General features: G+C 51.6%; 7 protein-coding genes across 7 annotated transcripts; 4 read left to right on the top strand and 3 right to left on the bottom strand.

Moving 5' to 3' along the window:
• Positions 1 to 138: 138 nt before the first annotated feature.
• fhpA (flavohemoprotein) lies at positions 139 to 1,392 on the bottom strand (the record flags this gene model as incomplete). The annotated part of the gene is made up of 1 exon (XM_067626457.1): positions 139 to 1,392. One exon carries the CDS (start codon positions 1,390 to 1,392, stop codon positions 139 to 141), a length of 1,254 nt encoding a protein of 417 aa, XP_067484239.1.
• Positions 1,393 to 3,082: 1,690 nt separating this feature from the next.
• ASPBRDRAFT_115000 (aquaporin) lies at positions 3,083 to 4,215 on the top strand (the record flags this gene model as incomplete). The annotated part of the gene is made up of 3 exons (XM_067616862.1): positions 3,083 to 3,409; positions 3,461 to 3,761; positions 3,824 to 4,215. The coding sequence occupies 3 exons, from the start codon at positions 3,083 to 3,085 to the stop codon at positions 4,213 to 4,215; spliced, it is 1,020 nt and encodes a 339-aa protein (XP_067484238.1).
• A 2,217-nt stretch (positions 4,216 to 6,432) lies between these two features.
• ASPBRDRAFT_60657 (uncharacterized protein) lies at positions 6,433 to 7,800 on the bottom strand (the record flags this gene model as incomplete). Its single annotated transcript, XM_067628256.1, has 2 exons — positions 6,433 to 7,362; positions 7,418 to 7,800. The coding sequence occupies 2 exons, from the start codon at positions 7,798 to 7,800 to the stop codon at positions 6,456 to 6,458; spliced, it is 1,290 nt and encodes a 429-aa protein (XP_067484237.1). The 3' UTR covers positions 6,433 to 6,455.
• A 1,756-nt stretch (positions 7,801 to 9,556) lies between these two features.
• Positions 9,557 to 12,553, top strand: ASPBRDRAFT_202050 (uncharacterized protein). The gene is made up of 2 exons (XM_067621621.1): positions 9,557 to 11,706; positions 11,771 to 12,553. Exons 1-2 carry the CDS (start codon positions 9,617 to 9,619, stop codon positions 12,438 to 12,440), a joined length of 2,760 nt encoding a protein of 919 aa, XP_067484236.1. The 5' UTR covers positions 9,557 to 9,616; the 3' UTR covers positions 12,441 to 12,553.
• Positions 12,554 to 12,647: 94 nt separating this feature from the next.
• ASPBRDRAFT_36168 (Zn(II)2Cys6 transcription factor) lies at positions 12,648 to 14,627 on the bottom strand. The gene is made up of 2 exons (XM_067623450.1): positions 14,446 to 14,627; positions 12,648 to 14,373 (listed from the first exon to the last, which is right to left on the bottom strand). The coding sequence occupies exons 1-2, from the start codon at positions 14,538 to 14,540 to the stop codon at positions 12,828 to 12,830; spliced, it is 1,641 nt and encodes a 546-aa protein (XP_067484235.1). The 5' UTR covers positions 14,541 to 14,627; the 3' UTR covers positions 12,648 to 12,827.
• Positions 14,628 to 16,507: 1,880 nt separating this feature from the next.
• ASPBRDRAFT_165526 (ammonium transporter) lies at positions 16,508 to 18,345 on the top strand (the record flags this gene model as incomplete). Its single annotated transcript, XM_067619560.1, has 4 exons — positions 16,508 to 16,740; positions 16,799 to 16,979; positions 17,026 to 17,346; positions 17,402 to 18,345. The coding sequence occupies 4 exons, from the start codon at positions 16,508 to 16,510 to the stop codon at positions 18,098 to 18,100; spliced, it is 1,434 nt and encodes a 477-aa protein (XP_067484234.1). The 3' UTR covers positions 18,101 to 18,345.
• A 1,699-nt stretch (positions 18,346 to 20,044) lies between these two features.
• On the top strand, positions 20,045 to 22,285 carry ASPBRDRAFT_49982 (putative nucleoside diphosphatase (Ynd1); the record flags this gene model as incomplete). The annotated part of the gene is made up of 3 exons (XM_067626456.1): positions 20,045 to 20,065; positions 20,128 to 20,248; positions 20,313 to 22,285. The coding sequence occupies 3 exons, from the start codon at positions 20,045 to 20,047 to the stop codon at positions 22,283 to 22,285; spliced, it is 2,115 nt and encodes a 704-aa protein (XP_067484233.1).
• Positions 22,286 to 22,348: the final 63 nt, after the last annotated feature.

The following is a 22,348-nucleotide window of genomic DNA, read 5'->3' as shown; positions in this document are numbered from 1 at the left end:
GGTATTAAAGTACTAAATATATACATGCTCAAAGGGTAACCCATGCAGTCGTAACCCATAATGCAAAGCTCTAAGCTCTACTCTATCCGTATCGGTAGCAGATAAATGTATGCAGTCTGACATCTATAAATGATGCAATCAAGCAGGCACACCACCAGTGCCAAACAGCTCCATCTTAATGCGGTCCGCGCTCACTCCCTCGGCAGCCAGCTTGCCCTTCACGTCCAGCATGAACGACTCCGGACCGCACACGTAGTACTGAGTGGTCGCATCGTCCAGGAACAGGACCTTTTTGGCGTCCAGCTTGCTGAGGTCCAGCCGACCGGCAAAGTCGTAGTCTTCACCCTGCTGGTCCTCGGCAGCCGGGTGGCTGGTGAAGAAGAACGCCTGCAGGTTGGGCACCTTGGTGGCCAGCTCGAGGATCTGGGGCTTGAAGGCACGCGCGCCAGAGGTGCGGGCGCCATGAACGAAGGTGATTTTGCGCTGAGTTTCAGATTCGGACTCGAGGACGGTGTTCAGGATCGAGGTGAGCGGGGTCAGACCCACACCGGCTGCCAAGAGAACGATGGGGCTGGAGCTCTGCTTCTCCGCATCGGACAGGAAGAAGTCACCCTGGGGGTGTGACACCTTGATGATGTCGCCCTCCTTCTTGAGATCGTGCAGGATGTTGGACACGAGACCCGGGTGGGCCTCCGCACCTGGTTTGGTGGCATTCAGACCAGCCTCCTTCTTCACGGAGATCCGGTAGTAGTCGGAACGGGGCTTGTCACTCAGAGAGTATTGTCTGGCTTGAGGATGGTCGAGCTGGGGCACGAAGAGCTGGACGGAGATGTACTGTCCGGGGCGGAAAGAGGGGAGGGGCTTTCCATCGACAGGCTCGAGGTAGAAGGAGGTGATCTCAGAAGATTCAGGAACCTTCTTGGCAATGCGGAAATCGCGGAACTCGGTCCATCCGTCGGCCTCCTTGTAGAGGGCAGCTTCGCGGTTGATCATGATATCAGCGAGTTGGAAGTAAGCGGCCGCCCACGCGTCCTTGATGGCGGGGGTGAAGGCGTCACCAAGGACCTCGCCCATAGCTTCGAGCAAGAACTTGCCGACGATGTTATAGTGCTCGGGCTGGATGTAGAGGGAGGCATGCTTGTTGCAGATGAGCTCGACAGCGGGGCCGAGGGCACCAAGGTTGTCAATGTTGGCGGCGTAGGCGAAGACAGCGCCGGCGAGGGCGCGGGGTTGGTGGCCGTTGACTTGGTTGGAGGAGTTGAAGATGGCATTCAGCTCAGGGTGTGCGGCGAGCATGTTCTTGTAGAAGACCGAGGTGACAGCATTGCCATGCACCTTGATCACAGGCACAGTGGCCTTGATGATATCGGTTTGTTCCTGGGTGAGACCCATTGTTTGTGTGGATATGTCTGCCGCGGAACGGATAGATCTGGCAGAATCAAGGAGGCTGAAGGTACAAGAAGAGAACGAGTCTAAATGGTCTTGGTGAAGGAAGGGGGAAAAGACACCCTGATGGTGATGGTCTATCCTAGTATTTATAATCCGGTGAGAGGTTATGAGGGCGTTTGCTAGTTCGGGTGGACGGCAGGCCGTGGCGGGAGAAGTTTTTTCTTGCTTCCACAATTTGTGTATACACTATACTAGTTGAACGGCGCGGCCTTTGAGCATCTCCGCGGAGAAGCTGGGGAAGTACAGAAGGTACCAAACTAACGTGTCAAATCAGGTTCCAGGTGATGCTAAGGCCGTCGATCCGTGATTGGGCTGAGAGAAAATTGAGTGTGAAAAGATAATCGAGTCAGTCTCAATTGGTTCAGGGGTCCTATCGCTCCTGTCAGAGAGCCGATCCTCCAGTGGGAGCTGCATATCCGTCACATCTAGTTATCACTGTCGAGGCATCTGATACAAGGTAGACGTCTGGTCTTGTGGTGTTTCTGCTATCATGGCACGTCGAGAGCCATCAGTCACACAGCGGACAGACTGGCGAGCGAGCTAAAGTGAAATGACTCGCTGCAAATTATTAATTCTGGTCTTGGATCAGCCCACCAAATCCCGAAGCCCGACCGGGAGTTTTAGGAGAGCCCGAGAGCAACCGAGTCTCGGCCGTGGGGTGATCCATCGGAGCTCACGAACTCCTCGGGGAGTCCGTTGTTCGCGCTCATCCAGTCACGAAGATGTTGTTAGTCATGTCTGATGCACAAATTAGTTCACATTGTACGATGTTGTGGCAATGCAAGGACAGACGAGAGACCGAGTAAGACGCGATGATGGAGTGGAAGTTGCGCGCCTCTTCTTCCATCGGATTAAGGTATCTCCGGGACAGATACGCGCTAGTCCCGCCCGGGATGGTTGATCTCACTAGCTTGTTAGACCGTTAGTACTTGACTACTCCGTCGGACTACTACAATAGTCTGCTGCTAAGCTCTGTCTAGGCTACAAGGTGGAACACTCCACATCTGGGTCTATGCAAAGCATCTGGTCATTTTCATTGTTAATATGTAACGTCACTGACATTGTGCATCCGCTTCCCGTGGGCATTTAATTCTGCGTGGGGCTTTTCCCGAGTCTGATCCCCAGAAGCGACAAACAGTAATGCAACCTCAGTTCGGCTTCATAAAGTTGCGACTCCAATAGAGAGACCATGCTAATTATAACGTCGTTAGATGAGATCTTCCACGAATATGGCAGGTCGGATTATACTGCTCCTTCCTCCCACTCCCTACTGAGCGGCTAGTGCTTGGTTGCTCAACGCCACAAAGCATGGTCCAGAACACTCAATGCTCCTCAATGTCCGGCTCAACCATGGTCACAATCAAGTCGTCTAGCTCATTATTTATGGCTGCCATTCCCGAATCCGAGCCAATTTTCTCCGACTGACAGCTCACCACCTGCGACCCGGGATCATTCTCTTTCAAGCCTCTGCCGGAAGTCATGACGTTTGTTCCAGCTGCATTTCCGGAGCTGGCAGCTCGGCTACCCCGGAGCATAAAAGCTGCTGAAAATGATCTATTAGCCCACTCTTCCCATCCCATATCATCTTAATCATTGTCAGCTGTATCTTGAACAGATCATAACGAGTATCATCATGGGGCCGCAGCAATGGTTTCGCAAGCGCAATCCCGACGGCCAGACGGCTCCAATGTATAGATCCTCACATAGCCAGCTTCCGATGCTGCACATGGCCGACACGGTGCGGAACAATTTCATCGCTGCCGTCGGGGAGTTTGTGGGAACCTTTCTGTTCCTCTTCTTCTCTTTCGCCGGAACGCAGGTGTCGAATACCCCCAAACCAGCGCCCGGGTCTCCTCCAAACACTTCAAACCTGCTATATTCGTCGCTATGCTTTGGATTTTCGTTGATGGTCAATGTGTGGGCGTTCTATCGAGTCACTGGAGGTTTATTTAACCCCGCGGTATGCTGTGCCATTCCAATGCTGGAATTCTGCAATTGACCCTCATTCTAGGTCACTTTGGCCCTGTGTCTGGTTGGCGGATTACCTCCCCTCCGTGGGGTTATTGTTTTCGCAGTCCAGCTCATCGCCGGCATTGCCTCTGCCGGTGTCGTGAGTGCTTTGTTCCCAGGCGCCTTGAACGTCGGCACTCGTCTGGGCGGTGGTGCTTCAATCTCGCAGGGACTGTTCATCGAAATGTTTTTGACGGCGCAGCTGGTGCTCGTCATCATCATGCTGGCTGTTGTGAAACATAAATCCACCTTCCTGGCTCCTGTGGCCATTGGCCTGGTTTTCTTCGTGACTGAGATGGTCGGTAAGTAGATGTTTTCAGACCCAACTGCTGCCAGATATCGCGACTAACCTCTTCCTCCTCAGGGGATTACTATACTGGCGGTTCACTCAACCCGGCGCGATCGCTCGGTCCAGACGTCATCAACCGCAGTTTCCCCGGGTACCACTGGATCTACTGGGTCGGACCGTTGCTGGGAAGTCTCCTGGCATGTGGCTTCTTCACCTTCCTCAAAATGTTCCAGTACACCACCGTCAATCCCGGTCAGGATTACAATGAATGGGAAGCCAAGATGGGGTCGGGTGGTCCCGGATCGTGGGACATGTCGATGCACCGTCCCTCATATAATTCCGAGGCGACTACAGTCGAGCAGCCGCAATCCCCAAATGCCGGACGGAGGAACCACACCCCGACCAACTCACAGCCGCAGAACGACCCTAATATTCCTAATATCCCTCACGGGGCGGAGCAGGTGTAGAGAATGGGTGGATTGAAAATTGACGAGGCGCTAGGAAGTATAAGGGTGAAAATAATCGACATTTTACGTAATCATAATCGCGGTGTATTTTTCTGCTTTGGTTTGCTGTTCTGGCCGTGCTCCATGACTGTTGTCGTGATTATGTCCAAGGGTTGGCGCGGGTGGCGTGGTGGTTCATGTAATTATTCGAGGCAATTTGACCATCTCCGCGGGGAGCTTTCTATCTCCGCGGCTCTGTAAACTAGTCAAACCCGACCTCCGACTTCCGCAACTTCCACGACAAAGCGAGGAACAAGTCTTGCCATTCACTTGGCATTTGTAAGGACATGATCATGCTCTCTGTGTATAGGTTTCTAGGTCGCACATATTGTGTCTTCGCTTCGTACCGAAAGATTGTCCATTCGTCACACCTCTGGGATCCCTATATAGGGAAAGTACTCAACGCGAATGTGAAAAAGGTCGCTTAGGAGACCGCAAAGAGGGCCAAATGATCCCTTCAGCGATCTCATGTAGGGTGGCTTGGGAAGCTGAAACATCTCCTCGAAATGCTTCCTGGTACACTTGACATTCTCTATATAGCCATTTCTAAGGATCACTCGCCATAATACGATGTTTCTTATAACGTCTCAAAAGCCCTACGCGAAGAGAACGCGGTAGTGGCGCAATTGGCTGACCACTGGTTGCCTGTCAGTCACTAAGTAATCTATATGGTTGAACGGGATTGGAAAAGGCTGAGTACTACTAACTACTATTACTGCTACTAATTTCACGAAGAAAAGGTCGGCCAGTTCTTACTTGATAGCAAGTCAAGCTCCAGCCATGAGATGGGCACTAATGTCAGACGAAGTTTCATCGTGAAGATTTCATATCTTAATACCTGATCGAGTCCGCTAAGATGCAAGCTATGCAGATGCTTCAGACGGTGGAGCAAAGAATATGGCCCTGAACATGTGAATCCCATAAAACAACGCATGCTGTGACGTAGAAGCGTCGTCGCTGCAGTCAAATACATTCAAACACAACGAAAGAGGAGATAATATATCCAGAATAGACATGAAAATGTAAACTTTTGGCTACTGTGTGCAAAGCATGCCTCTTCTCAAATGGGCTGTCTGAGGAGATGTGGCTAGTAGAGGCGGGAGGTAAAAGTGGATGATTGGGAAGAAGGATTCGACGAAGAGTAACTTTTAGCGCTCTGTTGTGTCAAATGACATGAATTTCCTGTCCCGGCGGCAGGCGTGGTTTGCTCGTGTGGTTTGTGGTTACAAGCAATGGTCGACTCACCGAATTTTTCAGCGCATTCTATGTCCAGTAGTAGTTGGAAGGATGGTCTATCTGAAGCGGCTGATGTAATGCAATTAACCAGCGCTACTTCCCTAGACCCTGGAACTTGGCATCGATTGGGTAGGGAAGATGGGTGTGATGATGGTTCTTTTGCACCGTCCGTAGGGACATGCTGCCACGTGAGAAAGTAGCCACTCGCACTGCATCAACATGACGCTGAAGGCGTGGCTACAATGCTCAAGGCACGCACCTTTTCAAATGGGCCATTCTACGTCTCCAAGTCAACTTATATTGAAGCTAGCCCCCAATCAGCTTTAAGTACAGGACATATAATTTCCTATATAATCAGTCATACTATCTCCATCCGACAATCAGACCGCCGGGTTCTCACAGTATGTAATGCAACTAATAAAATACAAGCTGTATATAGCTAAAAAAACTCAATTCTAAGAGGGAGGATGGAAACAGCACGCGTTCCTTTAATCTCTTAGTTTGACCGAGGTGAGGAGTAGACGAAGGCCAAAAGTAGAACGCAAATTGACTATAAGGAACATATATCAGTCTTTGCTCCTGTAGGGTAGGTCGATATTTCCGGAGGAACTTGCGAGAGCAGAGGGGAAGGTAGTCGTCGTAGTTAATGTACAAACTGAGGAAGTCATCGTCGGTCGTATGTTGTAGAAGGTCAGGGTCGTCGGTGACGGTATCTTCAGGTAGAATGTTGACATTCTTGAGAGGTGAACTGGTTCGGGGGGGTCTATTAGGGGGTGGCAAAACGGCAGGGCCGGTTATAGGTAAGGCTTGCACGACTGGTGGTGAGTCAGACGAAGTCGAGTCATAATTAACTAGGTCCATTATCTTGACGGACTTGGGAGTTGACAGAGACGTCACTTTATCGGGTAGCTCCTTGGCTGTTGGTTCACCTGCTTTAGTCCCCGTATGCGGTTGGTTATTTGTATTCATCTGGTTGTCGCTTGCGGTGTGGTCATCGTCACGTTGTTCTCGTCGGTATTGGGTTCTTCATCGTCACTGTCGCGGTCTGTGTGAAGGTCTTGGTTGGTATTGGCTTCTTCGTCGCCAGTGTTCAAGTTCTCATCGCCCGTGTTTACGTTGTCGTCCTCAGTCTCTTCGGTACCGGCGTCCGACGTTGAGTTGGTATCGTTGTGGTGCGATGTTTCGGCAGGGTTGATTGTCGAACTGTTGTTGGGGCGTGGTCTGGACTGGTGGCATAGTAGATTATGTGACTGGACGACACTGACAAAGTCAAAGGAGTCATTATGACGAAGCATGCTCCAAACAGCAACTGGCATGATAAGCAGCAACAAGGAGGAATCCGATTTGAAGAGACCTTCGATCTTGATGTCTGCCACCTCCTCCGGAATTGATGTTGACAACCACTGGATCCATTGTCCGACGTCTGGCACACTGGACCTGCCTGAGATCCACACAGTAACCAACACTTTGCCGTCTGATAAGTCACCTCGAAGCTTTCTTGGGAGCGCTTCCAAACGGCGAAGGGTGATAGATGGCCTGTCTCTGGCCGCGACATGTACAGGGGTATGATCCAGTTGGCTGCCTGGACGGTTTGCATGCACGACAAGTTTGGCATATAGTTGCGCTATGGTAATTCCAGTTTCTTCCTGACTCAGTAGGTTAATGAGTTGCCTCGTAAGCGATACATCAATGTTAGCGGCTGCTGGTGGCTTTAATGCCGACGCCGCCGCAAGGTATTCGAAATTCTCATAACCCCATGCGGCCTCAGGTGGGAAACCTGTGTCCAGTATAAAGAGGACACCACCGTTCGCAGTGGCGAGCTGGCTCTCCACGAAGCTCCAAGGGACAGAAACCGCAGTCTTCACTGAGCCCCTATAATAGTTATCAGTTGGCTTATTAGTAATTGTCAAGGGTTCTACAAACTTACATGACACCGAGAGAGGCACTAGGTAGCCTGTAGTAGGCATCCGAACGGCCTTCATACACAACAATGAAGAGAGTGTCCGAGGAGTCAAAAGACCTCATAGTTCGAAGCTTCATGTGGATAGCCGACATTGCTTCCCTTTTGGTTGCACATGGGATCAAGAGTGAATCAGTCTTGAAGAGGTATTTCCTCTCGAAGAGTTGGAGAAGCTCTGTTTCAATATCCTTCCGGCCTAAGTCGTCATTTTTCCAGCGAAGGCTCAGCACAACAACTTTATTGTAGAGGTCCTTGGACGGCAAGGCTCTACTAACACCTTTGTTGATGGCCGCGAGAGCTTCACCGAACGTTTTAGCGTGGCCCAACGAATGAACGGCACGATCAGACATCCTAAGCCCGGTTATTAATGACAGAGAAAGAAAGTATGAGAAGAGATAGATGGTATAAGGAGGGGATCGAGGTGGGATGATGTGTAAAGTGAGGTGGGATTGAGGTAAGATGATGTAGTGTTGACCTGTACTATTACACAGCCGTGGTAGTGCGTGATTCCACACACTTTTTTTGTCAAAAGATAAAAGTCTAGTATCAAATTCTTTACGATGGAACTTCGTCTGGCATTAGTGCCCAGCTCATGGCTAGTTGTGTGACTAATTTCTGGTTTCATTGTCGTGTATATCTATGCTTTCGTTGTGTTTTGTTGTGTTTAGCTGCGATGACAATTTTCCTGCGCTGCAGCTTGTATCGAAGCATGTGACTAGTAATTATTATCCACAACCTTGAATAATCTGCAGTTCCGTGATTTGATTGAACACGCGAACCTGAGCACCTTAGAACTCCGAGATAGGACTTTTTACATATACACATACACAACTCCTTCGGATTCAAGAGGATGGTGTTGAGACATTTACTCTAGTCAGGCGTCACCTCTGCCTAGATGGTCTCGTCTGACTACCACCACACCACTCACCATCATCTTGAGATCTATATAGATCATATACATCCAATCGAATTCGCCTCTGCCCTTCATCTGGGGATCTTAGTTAGCTGGCTCGATCAGGTACAAAAATATGATTTGAGTTGGATTATACCCCGACCAACCGCGAATCACCACCCTGGGTAACGCGTTCAGGCTGGGATAGGCCGGATTCCATCAAGTACCTGAGATGCTGAAAGAGATGGCTTATCAATCTAACTGATGGATTCTGGCCCTGGCCTCCGCAAGACGATGTTGTATCAACACTCAATCCGTCCTTAACTTTCCTACCATGGCATTGATTGACAGCTCAACGGGCAGTCCCATAATTGTCGAGTTTTGCCCACCTATCCCATATCCTGCTCCATGTTGGGCGTCATTCCTACCATATCCGACGCCCCGATCGCTTTACTTGCCGTCATCCCTGACTCTCAGTTCTGAACATTCTCTACTCCTGTGGTTCGATAGATTATATCGTCTTTTCTGAGGCGTTCTTTCACTCAGGCATCCGCCTTATAACTTCTCAATCTCAATTTTTCCCATTCGGATGCCATCTACCCGAAACCCACTTCAGCACAGATGTTAGGGGAGGTCTGATCGTCTCCATATAAGTCATTCCGTAAATTTCCTGTGCTTGCTTGTCCGGGACATGTGTTGGTGCCATTCCTACGCTCGTTGGTCGCCTTGCATGATATCTAAGAACTTAGCTAAGGTAGGAGATTGTATTCCGAGCAGCGATCGGACATATTACCAGCGCTAACCCACAGGCAGTGCAAAGATCGCCCGTATTGAGGCTTTTTCTGGCGAGTTTTCGCCCCATTCAGGCTGTCTTGGGGGCCACAGGATCGGGTTTGATTAAGCCAATTTCAAACGCGCTGATGGGCTTGACTCGTCCCCATCCACTACTAAACATGATAGGTTGGCTCGTGCATGCGACCGCTAGATCCGTACCTGCAGTAGGCAGACAATGCCTAGGACTAGACAGGTCTCGAAGCATGGTGGCATGGGGATGTGGTATTGCTTGATTTTGGCCCTCTGGGGGCCAAAAGCCAGCGCGGCGGCCAGCCCGATGCTCTACACTGTTACCGAGAGCTCAGCCACCAAGGAGTGACAGTTGCGAATACTAAAGAAACATTCCCCCTTCAGAGGATTTTCTTACGCCAAGTGTAAGCCAACTGTCAGTCTCTCTTTGTTTTTGCTTGTTACAGTCATTCTTTATCGTCCTTTGGACAATGCCACTCTTTAATGCAAAATCCCTGCTGGCAGGGTTCTGCGCTGCCAGCATCGTCTCACCATCGTTAGGGCTTCCTCAATCCTCGCATCCGGGCTCGTCGGCTGTTGCAGGCTCTTCTGAGAGCCATCCTTCATGGACATTGGAGTCGAGTTCAACAGCTACTACGATTTCATCCTTGAATACTCCATTGTACTCTCCTTCATCATTGGTTACGGCCTCCCTTGGTGCTACTCAGGGGGCCTCTACTGATGGTGCCCATGACACATCCGCCAGCCCTTTTACTCCTTCGAGTTCTCAATCTCATACGAAGATATTGTCAAGTTCTTCTGCAGGTGTCCCTGCTCAAGATCGGACCACTTCGTCGAGTCGTTCTCGTTCCGTCATCTCCAAAGAGACTTCCACTCGCTCCCCTAGCAGCTTGTTCACTCCTTCTGCTTCCACTGAGACACCTATCAGTCCATCCCAAACTCCAACTCACACTCATTCTTTCACTCATACTTCGAGCTCCTCAGACCATGCTTCCTCTGAGTCTGCTACATCATCCCACCCAGTCAGCACATCGAAGCACACCCACACCCACACGCCTACGTCTTCCGCGTCTTCATCGGACATTCAAAAAGGTTCATCGGCTTCGACTCAGCACGAGACTTCCTCGAGCTCTTCGGCCCCTGTTCGGTCTCAGACTCCTACCGTGTCCACGCCGGCCTCATCTAAGTCAAACACCAGCTCTACGACCAAGACCCACACAACTCACAGTCGTGCTGAGGACACCACGTCAAGCTCTGCACCTCACACCACGTCTAAGTCGAGCTCCAGCTCCGCCGAGAGTGCCTCGTCAAGCCTTGCATCCCCTTCTCCCACGTCGAGTACCCAATTCATCACCACGACTACGAACACTGATACCAGCCAAAGTGCTACGATCACGCCCAGTCCCTCCACGACACCGAACTCGACCATCACGACCACCAGCAGCACAACAACTTCTTCTGTTGATGTCTACGCCCTTATCAAGCACCTCTATAAGCTCGTGAAGGACACCTACCCAGTGATCAAGAAATGGAAACAGGACCCCAAGTCCGTCAAGGCGTCCGATCTCATCAAGCCCCTCAAGCGTGTCATTCCCGTAGCGGATGACGTTCTCGACGTGCTTGGAGCGCCAAGTTCTCTAAGCTCAAGCTCTGGTGATGGCGAGTCGGTACTTGACAGCTGTAGCAGCGGTGGGGGCCTGCTGGGAGACATCATCGGCATTGCGAGCTGCATCTCCAGTACTGCGGACAACGCAGTGTCCATTTTGGGAAGTTCTTCAGACAGTGACTCTTCGGATGAGTCTACCCTTTCGTCTTACTTCGACGCCTTTGAGACCGAAGGAAGTTCCCTTAGTGCAGTGGGAGTCACTGCGACTGGCTCTACTGCGACCAACACAGGTGCAACAACGACCACATCTGGCGATACGTCTTCAAAGTCTACGAAAACTGCCACGTCGACTACTTCGGATTCGGATTCCGACACGTCTACCAAGTCTACAAAGACTGAGTCGACAAAGTCTGCCACAACCTCTGAATCCAGCTCGTCTTCTGGGCCTGGAGGTCACTCGGGTAGCGCGTCTGCCTCACCCACTTCGACCAAGTCTTCGACAAGCAGCAAGGAATCCTCGTCCACCACGAAGACCAAGACTGAGTCCAACACAGAATCTTCCTCAAAGGTAGCATCGTCCTCCGCAGCAGCAAGCAAGACTGATTCGTCATCTTCCGCAAAGTCTACATCTACGGATTCTACTTCCACGAAGAAGACCACTTCCGTCACGAAGTCCAGCCAAACCTCTTCTTCGGCACCCCTGTCTTCATCCTCCTCGGCCCACACGTCCAGCATTGCTACAACCAGCACAACATCGACCAGCACCGATAGCAAATCCAGCTCGTCGACCGACACCACGACGATCATCATCCACACGCACAGTGGAACAGCCAGCAGCAGCACCACCAGCACACACCACACATCCACCGTGACACCCTCGCCATCACGCAACCAGACAGCCACGACACTCGTCACCACAACCTCATCCTACACGCCGCCCCTATGCTACAACCAGTAAGCCACCCCCATATCCCTAACATCCACATCCACATTCACAGTCAAACTAACCAAACCACAGCGCGGACCCCGACAAAGGCGAAGGCAACGTCTGCATCTGCACACGAACCAACGGCGACTACACAACTCTCTCCGAGCTCCCCTCCGGCAGGGGCTGCGACTACACCACACTTCCCACACCCACAACAACCAGCACCACAAAAACAACCTCTACAAAAACGGCCTCAGACCCGCCCTTCACCGTCACCGAACTCAACAGCGACGTAATCGTCTGCGCCACCTCGACCCTAAGCTACTTCTCCACATTCACCTACACCAAATGCGCCGGCTCCAGCAGCACAATCTACACCGCGCCGACCCCCACACCCACGGCCCAAATGGTGATCGCCTACCTCTCCGACACCTACAGCTTCTGGACCTTCTTCACACCCGCCATAGGCGATTCCATCGATTTCTGCAACGACGCAGAAGCCGGCGAGCTCGAGGCCAGTGGGAACATCAAGGTGATTGATCCGCCGTATCCGGATGGGACGAAGAAGTTGGATTTCAAGATCGATGACATGGAGGATTGTGTGTATGAGGGGACGAGTGATAAGCCGGGCACGTTTACGTGTCCGCAGTTGGGCAAGACGGTCGATTGTGAGAGTTATGGGGAGAATAAGGTGCATGATTGTTATGGCGCGTTGACGGTGAGTATGTTTAATCCTGTGGTGAGGTGTCAGTGGTATTAGAATAGTATTTTTGGAGGGGTAAATACGGGGATTAATGGGGTTTGTTTGATATGACTAGTGTATTGTAATTAGTGAAGTGTTTATATTTATATTCTATGGTTTATTCCCAGTCGAAGTCTTGTTTAATAGATTGTTTATACTATCAACTGTTCAGGGGGCTACAGGCTGAGGGTGTATGCCTTACATTTGAAATAATGGCGGAGTGCCAGACAAAGGATGCTTTAGCAATGGCAGCAACTGTGGATATACGGTTAATGGCTGTCTTTTCATGTCTGAACTGGTGATGTGAGTTGGTATCAAACGCCTAACAAATTGGTATCTATACATAATATATCCAAGATTCACAGTACCCCTAACAAAGTCCCATTATGACATCCATCATGGTAATCACCCGAAATGATAATCTAGTAATGCCTTCTCCCATACCCCTGAGCTTATTTCCACACAACCGTCCAGCCCCATGCCCATGCCCATGCCCGGTCGACGATACCATAACCCGATCTTGTTATCATCCGGGAGGATGGTCACACTAATTGAATCAATACGGCGTGACTCAGGAACCAGGTCGCCCGGCAGGAGGCCTTTAGATTCAATATCGAGCAATCGTTCCAGAACGAGCACAGCCCCCGGTGTTGTCCAGAGGCCTTCTTGTCTCTGGCAGCTGCGGAGCAATTGTAATGCTTCTCGCCGGATGTACCAGTCCCGGCATTTGAAAGCGCAGAAGAAAAGAGGAGGGATGACGCCCATTCCGATGGAAAAATTCGGCATGGTTGATTGGGCGGGTGTGGAAAGGAGGAGGATTTTAGCGAGCGCCACCGCTCGGCCGAAGTTGAGGTGAAAGGCGTCGAAGCGTGTTTCGCTACCGCCGAGGCGCGTTTCTGTCGCGGCCATTATGTAGATAACTTCACTCCAGAGCTTGAGGACGGTGAGGATGGTGTTGTCACGCAGGAGGAGGGTGCATGTCATTGAGTTGTCGAGTTCGGTGGTCCAGTGTTGGAGTTTGTTGAGGATGGTCATGCGTCTGCTGTCGAGGACGGTACAGTAGCCCGGTGAGGAGGTGCCGGAGGGGTGCGGAGTCAGGACGAGTCGGCCTAGACTGACGAGCAGGCTTCCAGCCTTTTCTAAGCTGTCGGTCGGTTCTTCGAGGCTGAGATCATTGATCTCCATGTAGGGAACGTCGAGGCGGTTGCTATCCACTTCGTCAATGAAGACTTTGTCGGCGAAAGTCGACCATTGTAGTTGTAGACGGGCAAATACTTTCATCAGTACTGCACCAGTAGTGGAGTATCCCGGCATGTCGGTGGTTCTCCATTCCTTAAGGAGTTTGAGACCACCACGCAAGTGGCAACAGCCGGAGTGTGTATCGCCCTGCAGGAACATGAACGAGACGAAGAGTACGCAGGTCACGAGGGTTATTTCCATATTGGAGCGTGATGGGACTCCTCCGCCAGCTAGCTGGTGTCGTAGTGAGGAAATTGCTTTGACACATTGTTGGAGAGGGAGGCGGCTGTCTATAGCCCCCTGTCCGGTGCTGATTCGCTCGAAGTTGCAGTGCAGGGCACTTAATGCGATGGCAGCGTGTCGAACCGCTGGCTCGGCTTCGGTGACTTGGTGTACTAGACGCAGCCAGAAATCATCATCAAAATAACCGGAGCATTGAAAAGCGGTATTTCTGCGGAAGAAGTCGAGATACCAACGCTCCTGTCGGGTCAGGTCGATCTGATTGCTGTGTAATATCAGATCCGACACTGGGGACGGCACGCTCACCGTTGAAGATGAGCTGCAAGTCGATGACGGCGATGTTGAAGCAAGCCGGAGTCTGGACGCGCGCGTTCTCCTATCAATGGTTTGCTGGTATCCATCACAGATTCGCCCAGTGCTGCTGCACATACGACAGATGGGACGGGTCTCGTCACATTTCTTATGGCGTATCCTACATGATCCACATTAACGGCGGTCGTCCCCACGCACAAGCAAACAAGCAAGGTCCACGGTGACTCCGTACCTACAGGTCCGACAACCCGTACGCACCTTGGTGTGACTGACCCGCGTTCTTTTCTTCGGCGCTGTTTCCTGGACACCCATGGTTGACGACGACATGTTGGAAGCAGACCAGGTCTCTGCAGCCTATATATGCGAACTGGCTATCCAGCCAGCGAGCACCAGGAGAGGCATGGCCAGGGCGATGGGGGGCAAATGGGGGGAAACCAGGATGAGGCAGTGAGAGGATGACACTAATGCTTCCTGCTCGCGTTAGTCAGCCACTGCCGTTGGGGGCGATTCGGCCTGATTGGTTCCCCTCGACGAAGAAGATGAGGTTTCTTCCATCGTTTTGGCCCTTGCAAACTTAACTTGTCGCCAGGAGGGGCGTGTTTCCGACGATGCCGGGCGGAACTTGCTCTCAGCTAGGGGTGGATGCGTTGAGGCAGTTCACCTTGGGGACAATCCACCATGTTAGTATGGAACTGGGATTTGACCGTGGTACAACTTGGTACTAACTTATGGAACGAAGACAAGGTACGTGCTTGGGTCCCGCACTGCCATTTGATAGATGTGCAGCCATAATCAACTAGAAGGAATCTTCCAGGAATCCTGATCGAACAATCTACAGAGAGTATAGACTCGCCTCGTAACGACGACAATACTAAGCATTGCAGAATACTGCTGCTGACGGATACGACTTGTCGGGATACCGGATCCTTTCCCTCGTGTTTTGGAATCCTTCGGCTCCTCCCCCTTACTGCGTCGGTGGGTTTCTGCATCCAGGCACAAAGGCCATCGGGTGGTCATCGAATCTAACATGAATCAGGAGTTGCAGATCTATATTTCACGATGATTTTCGCCCCCGCAATGCTTTCGGATACACAACCGCCGTGATCGTCAGCCTTGGCTCCTGAGCAACCACGGCTTGGATGCCAACTTAATTCCTCCTTCTCAACGGCTGTGAGAAGCAAGAGACCGGATGTCCATAGGACGATATAAGCATATCGTATCAGCTTGTCTGAACTCTAACAGCTGGGGACATCGTGGCTGCCTGGACGACGCCAACAAGGCTGAAACAGGAAATTGTTGTAGATCACCAGTGCTGCAGGCTAGCTGAGATCACGAGATTGTCTCATATCCAGCCCCAATTCCTCATATCTGGTCTACTGTCTCTAGTCTGGGCCCGCCTCTTAATGGGCATGACTAGCACGTTTTGTGCGGGTACGGGTTTTAAGTGTACTCCGGAGTATGCAGCACCACTCAGGAGCCTGGACCTCCTTTTGCATCACCTGATCGTTCAGCCACGAGAGCGTATAACACAGCGCTTCAGCCTCCTTGGCTAAACTTCAGGGCGCCGTTGATAATCATTGGAGCACGGAAATCCTCATTCGTCATGCCAATCTTGGAGGAAGCGAGAAGCATCGATGCCGGGCTGTTATCTCTCGCCAATCACAGGGCAGGCTCCGCATGCATGGGCTACAGCACATTGCTTTTACCAGCTCAGCCTCTCTGAGACAGCCTAAACCCCAGAAGGATGTATGATCCGGGGTTTGCAACAGAGCCAATCAGTCATGGTCGTGATGGCCGCCCTCCTCCCTTATCAATAGGAGGTCTCCAGCTTCTGTGATCATCCACCTTGGCATCTGGGATCAGACTTCTCGATAGCAGCAAATGGCGACCGCAACTCAATTCAAACCATGGATTCTGTGCGACAAGGCCGACCATTTGTATTTGTGTGCGCTCTTGGCTCAGATAACGATTTCTTTACTAACCACACGCAGCTCAAGATATCTGCGGAGTAAAGATATCGCCTATGCCCCATCTTAGAATGGGTCCAGCCAAGAGACCATGCAGTCAACACGCAGGGAGGGGAAATAAAACGGAGCTCACTACCAGTATTTCATCATACTACTTGATTTCATGACCCCTCAAGCAGAGTAAACCCGAAGCTGTCCGAGGATAACGATTGAAATCAGCTTATCTTAGTACTGGTTGCTACCACTTCGTCCCCTGGTTCATCATGTCCGAGGTGCGTCTTTGCTTTTGCGATAGCCGGTGACATTTCCAAATTCATTTGGCTAATGATGCGTGCAATCGAACAGCCAGTCTACAATTCCTCAACGCCGGAAGGTGGTGATCCTACCCAGGTCGACGTGAACGCGCAATATACCGGGTTCGAATACAACTATGTCTATATTACTACTTGCACATTTATTGTCTTCCTTATCCTACCTGGGATTGGAATGCTCTACAGCGGCTTGTCACGGAGGAAATCCGCACTGTCCCTTCTCTTCCAGGCCTTTATGGTTCTTGCAGTGTAGGATCTCCGGTCGCGACCGATCTGTTATTCAGCGTGACAGCTAACCGTTATCTAGATCGACATTTCAATGGTTGTTTTGGGGATATTCACTTACTTATTCAAGAGACGGTGGACCATTCATCGGTACACTGAAGAATTTTGGCCTAATGGATGTCTTGGTGGCCCCCTCCCCCGGCTCCGCGGTCTTACCGGAAGTCGTCTTCTGTCTATTCCAGCTCCTCTTCTGCGCATGCACAGTAAGTTCCTCTAGGTGATACAAGATCGATTTACTAAGGTATGCAGGTAATGATCGTCGTTGGAGGTGCCTTCGAAAGAGGTGGCATCGTACCTTCTTTGATCTTCAGTTTCTTCTGGGCAACCATAGTCTACTGCCCGCTGGCCCGATGGACATGGAGCAGTAACGGATGGCTCTACAATCTACCGGCTATTGATTTCGCGGGAGGCGGTCCCGTGCACATCGCTTCCGGGTGTACAGCTCTGGCGTACGCGCTGGTTCTGGGAAAGCGGAGGGATCACGGGGACCCTTCACTGCGCAAACCGCACAATACCACCCTGGTCTTCCTCGGGACGGTGATGATCTGGACTGGATGGTTGGGATTCAATGTACGTGAGGCCTACCCCTTCTCTCTATTCGAGGCTAACAGTAATATGACCACAGGGAGGCTCTAGTCTCAACGCCAGCATGCGTGCCATGGTCGCTGTTTTCAACACCAACACCGCCGGTTGCACAGGCATTCTCGGATGGGTGCTGGTCGACATGATCAGGTATAAGGGCAAGTTCACACTTGTTGGTGCCTGCGAAGGTGCGATTGCTGGCTTGGTCGGGATCACCCCAGCGGCGGGTTGCGTATCGCTATGGCTCGCAGCATGCATCGGTTTCATCACCAGCATTGTATGCTCCTCCCTTCAGAACGTGAACGAGTGGATCCATGTCGACGAGGGCATGGATGTGTTCAAGCTGCATGGGCTTGGTGGTATGGTGGGAGCTTTTCTGACGGGTCTGTTCGCAAGCGAAAAGATCTCGGCCTTGGATGGCAGCACACTCTCCCCGGGAGCGATTGATGGTAATGGCGTTCAGGTTGGGAAGCAGTTGGCGGAGATCTGCGCTATCGCATCCTACTCCTTTGTCGTGTCCTACATCATGCTTCTCATCCTCAAATATATTCCCGGGATGCAGCTGCGGGTGGATGATGAGGCCGAAATGCTGGGACTCGATCGGACACAGTTCTTTGATGAGCAGATCGGGGATTGGTCGATGACGATGCACGGCTCGGCGAGTCCCACGCTGGTCGGGGTACCCAAAACATCCTCCACGAGCGTGACCGAGTGCCAGGAAAGAAAAGGGAGCGATCTATAGAATTTGTGAGAGTTGTGAATGTTACTTTTCCGGATAGATAAATGATAGAGTTCGGTCTGTATGCAGGGAAATGCAGCTATAGGACGGTCCGTTAACCCAATTCGGCCTGCTGACGGAGTAGCCAGTCAGGTAGTTCGTTGTATCCGTATAATCCACCGATGCGATGCTTATAATAGTAGTAGTGTCTGCAGGTGCAATGCACAGCTAAGAGGAGGGGTTCTGCTGGCGAGAAAGTTCAGGCATCGGGAATGGCACCTGATGATGATGCAGCGCGTCCATGGCCGCGTCATACTATACGAGGGGTGAACACCAGATGATCTAAAAATATCCGAATCATAACTCTGTCACTTTTACAGCTTGTATGGTACATTCTCCAAGTACTATAAAGAATTACCTTGCTTTAGATAAGTATTCTCTAGGCGGTACCCAGGTTATCCTCCGCACGAGGAAGAAAGCGATAACATGTCCGATATAGTCCCAAGAAGTCTTGGCTTTCTTCATAAGTGGGGTCGATCGAGTGGAGGCGGATTTCAGATAAGTTGATTCCCTGTCACATAATCCATGCTGACCTGCAGATAGATACAAAAAGTAAGATCAGAACATAAGATGCTATGGCAACGCAATCGAATAACATGTGACGCTACCATGAGCTTTAATCCCAGCTGTTGTGCGACCATGCTCTAACTACGAAGAAGCACAGATACTACCTACTCTTTAAGTTACCTGGCCTGCATAAACACGATGTTTGAGGGTGCATGTATTCGCAATTCGACGGATGATCCCCTCGATGGCCTGTGTCAGTACTGTTTCTAGCTATGTCCATGCGGAGTAAACTTCACGCGAGTGGCAGGTGTTTTGGTTTGTGTCGATCTCGGGGTCCAAGGACTCCATTCTATCCGTTGCTCTGGCACATCTGTCGTCACCCCAGAACCTTCTCCGTACTGTACAACCACCTTGGCTGGGAAGAAGGAGGAGGAGAGAAGAGAATGAGAGGATGGGATGGCGGGGAGGGAATCGCCGACCGAGCCTTACAGCCAATCAGGGACGAGGGATGGCGCAACAAGGCTGGCGAGCTTACGTCAAGCGGGCCGGGGTTGCATTCTTGGCTGGCCCAGACCCTTTTTTATTCCCTTCAATTCTTTTCTTTCATCTTTTGTAGTGTATGTATTGGAGATGAATGGTTCCTCTTCTGTATGCTTGATTTATGAATGAAAAGATATGCCACTTGATGGACTGGATAAAAATATAATCTGTATTCGTTAACATCAACAATCTCATATTATCAAGAAGCTGGGTGGACCGGCAGCTCATTTCCCATCTTTAATTAATTAATTCCGCTGGACCCATTCCCAGACGGGATCCCAGGTTCCCGACCTTGCCCCATCGGGACTAACGGCAAGCCTTAGACCTGCTGTTGGTCGCGTCAGCCAGCCGTTCCCGGCGAAGAGGCAAGACGAGGCCTTATCTTTTCTTTTCCCTCCCCTTCTCCTGCTGCTATCCCCACCCTTTCCTCTCCTCCTCTTCCTCCTTCTCCTTCCCCAGGGCTGTTGTTTGGCTTTGGCTTCTTTTCGACGTCTTTGTCGTTATCTTGCTGCTTCTCAGCAACGCCATTCGTTTGACTTGGACCTTCGTCTCTCGACACGCTCTTCACCTGCCCACTAGACCTTGTAATCAATTGTCCGCGTCGTCCGTCCCACCTCTCATACTATCAGACCTACACACCAGCCCACGACTTCGCCCCCGTCCCACTTACCCTTCGATAATCAGCCTTGCACCCTATCGCGGTTCCACTCGAATTGTCATGGTTGGCGGTTTTGACTGCAATTAATTCACGAGCATCACTCTCTCCTCGACATCCTCATGGGCAAACGTAAGCCTCTCATCGCATAGTCCGGAATTCTCGCCGATATGGAGACTAATGCTGATTTGAACTGATAGACCGATATGGAGTCGTTCTGGACGCGGGTTCGTCCGTAAGTAATACTGCGCCATACATACCTCTGCGCCATCTCTAATCCCTGAGATAGGGGACTCGAGTCCACGTCTATCGCTGGTTGGACAATGCTGTCGCGCGGGAAAAGGGAGAGCATCTGCAAACCTTGCCCGAAGTGAAAACGAAATCCGACTGGACGAAGAAGATACATCCTGGTACGTCTGGTGGTTTCCCTTCCCCTGTCACATGGTGGAAACTAACTCCTGGGTCTCTGTATAGGAGTGTCGTCGTTTGCGAACAAGCCGGAAGAAGTCGGCCCTGAACATTTGGCAGAACTCCTCGAGCACGCAAAGGAGATCGTTCCCGAGGATGCCGTGAAGGACACTCCCATTTTTCTACTCGCGACTGCGGGAATGCGACTCCTCCCGGACGTACAGCGCAACCTCCTGCTTGAACAGATCTGCTCCTATGTCGGCTCGAACTCCGATTTCCTGCTTCCCGATTGCGGGGTCCATATACAAGTTATTCCAGGTGTCACCGAGGGCTTGTACGGATGGGTCGCGACAAATTACCTGCTGGGAAGCTTCGATTCCCCAGGCTCGCATGATCATGGCAAGGGCCACCATACGTACGGCTTTCTGGACATGGGCGGTGCGTCTGCGCAGATCGCATTTGCCCCAAATGCGACTGAGAGCGAGAAGCATGCGAATGACTTGACTCTCCTCCGGCTGCGCAATGTCGATGGGTCGACCCAGGAACATAGGGTCTTTGTCACCTCATGGCTCGAATTCGGCGTTCACGAGGCGCGCAGGCGCTATCTGGAGTCGTTGCAGGCGGCCAGCGCCGTCGGAGACGTCCAAGAGCTTCCTGATCCGTGTCTGCCAGTTGGATTACGCACTACGATCGATGGCAAGCTCCTCTCGACGGATGACGTTGATGGGATGCATTTACTTGGAACCGGCAAGTTCGATGAATGTCTGCGACAAACCTACCCGCTACTGGACAAGGACGCGCCGTGTCCCGATCAGCCTTGTCTCCTGCACGGGATGCATGTTCCGGCTATCGACTTCGACGTTAACCATTTTGTTGGCATCAGCGAGTACTGGCATACGACTCACGATGCATTCGAGATGGGTCACAAGGACAAGGCCTACGACTTCGCCACTTACCAGGAACGTGTGCAAGCGTTTTGTTCGCAAGACTGGGCGACCGTGGAGAACGGTCTCGAGGCCCACCAATGGGGAAAGAAGTTCGATAGGGAGTCGGCCGCGGAGATCTGTTTCAAGGCTTCGTGGATCATGAACGTGTTGCATGATGGCATCGGAATTCCGCGCGTAGGACTTGAGGACATCACAGGCTCGGGTCACAACGGAACCAAGGAGGTGCTGTCTCACGGTCAGAGCAAAGGCTACTTGGACTCCTTCCAGGCCGTGAACAAGATCGACTCTACTGAAGTTAGCTGGACTCTAGGCAAGATGGTCCTCTATGCCTCGTCTCAGGTTCCTCTGGAGGCAGAAGAAGCTCTTCCTGTTGGCTTTGGCAGCAATGTTGCCGGCGTACCCAGCGACTTCCAGTACCCCAGCGTTGAGTTGCTGCCCAGTTCGGAAGGCATCCATAGGGGAACGTGGCATGATGCGCTTCTTGAAGGGAGCTCGTCCCGCAGAGCCCCGGGCTTCATCTTGTTTCTACTTATCGTGATCATGGCGGCCTTCTTCCTCTGTGGACGTGGCCGTCGTCTGAAAGTCTACCATAAGATCAAGACCGTCTTTGGTCGGGGTGGTCCGTCTCATCCAAACCACCCGAAGCGGAGGAGGATGTTTGGTGGCAAGCTCCCCTTCTTTGGTCCCCGAAGCCCTACCTACGAGCGCGTCCTCGAGGAAGGCGCTCAGGAATTCGATCTTGGCGTGAGCGGGTCCAGCCGCAGCTCATTTGATGGAGGGCGTCCCTCTGAAGCCGATGCCGCCAGGTTTACGGCCCCCAAGCGGGCCTCCAGCTGGGGCAGTGGTAATACTACGCCTACCTTTAAATATGCATTGGACAATTCCTCGTCCGGGACGATTGGGCTCGGAATCTCGGCCGGGTCAGGAACCAACGCGATGGACCGACATGGGCTAGTTGTGAGGACCGAGAGCAGGGATCATCTGGCACCTTTGGCGCTGGGACCGACGACAAATGGACGCCGCTCCCGAGCAGGCAGTCCGTCGAGGTCCCATCCCAAATCACCACTTATGACACCTCTAGCAGACGATTAATGCTGCTGTATGATTATGTTTATGTTGCCGATGTTGCATCACCCTGGCGTTCGGTTCTGTTTT

Source organism: Aspergillus brasiliensis (genome assembly GCF_001889945.1).
Source record: "Aspergillus brasiliensis CBS 101740 unplaced genomic scaffold ASPBRscaffold_1, whole genome shotgun sequence".
Classification (NCBI taxonomy): domain Eukaryota; kingdom Fungi; phylum Ascomycota; class Eurotiomycetes; order Eurotiales; family Aspergillaceae; genus Aspergillus; species Aspergillus brasiliensis.
This window is presented reverse-complemented; position numbering and strand designations above follow the sequence as displayed.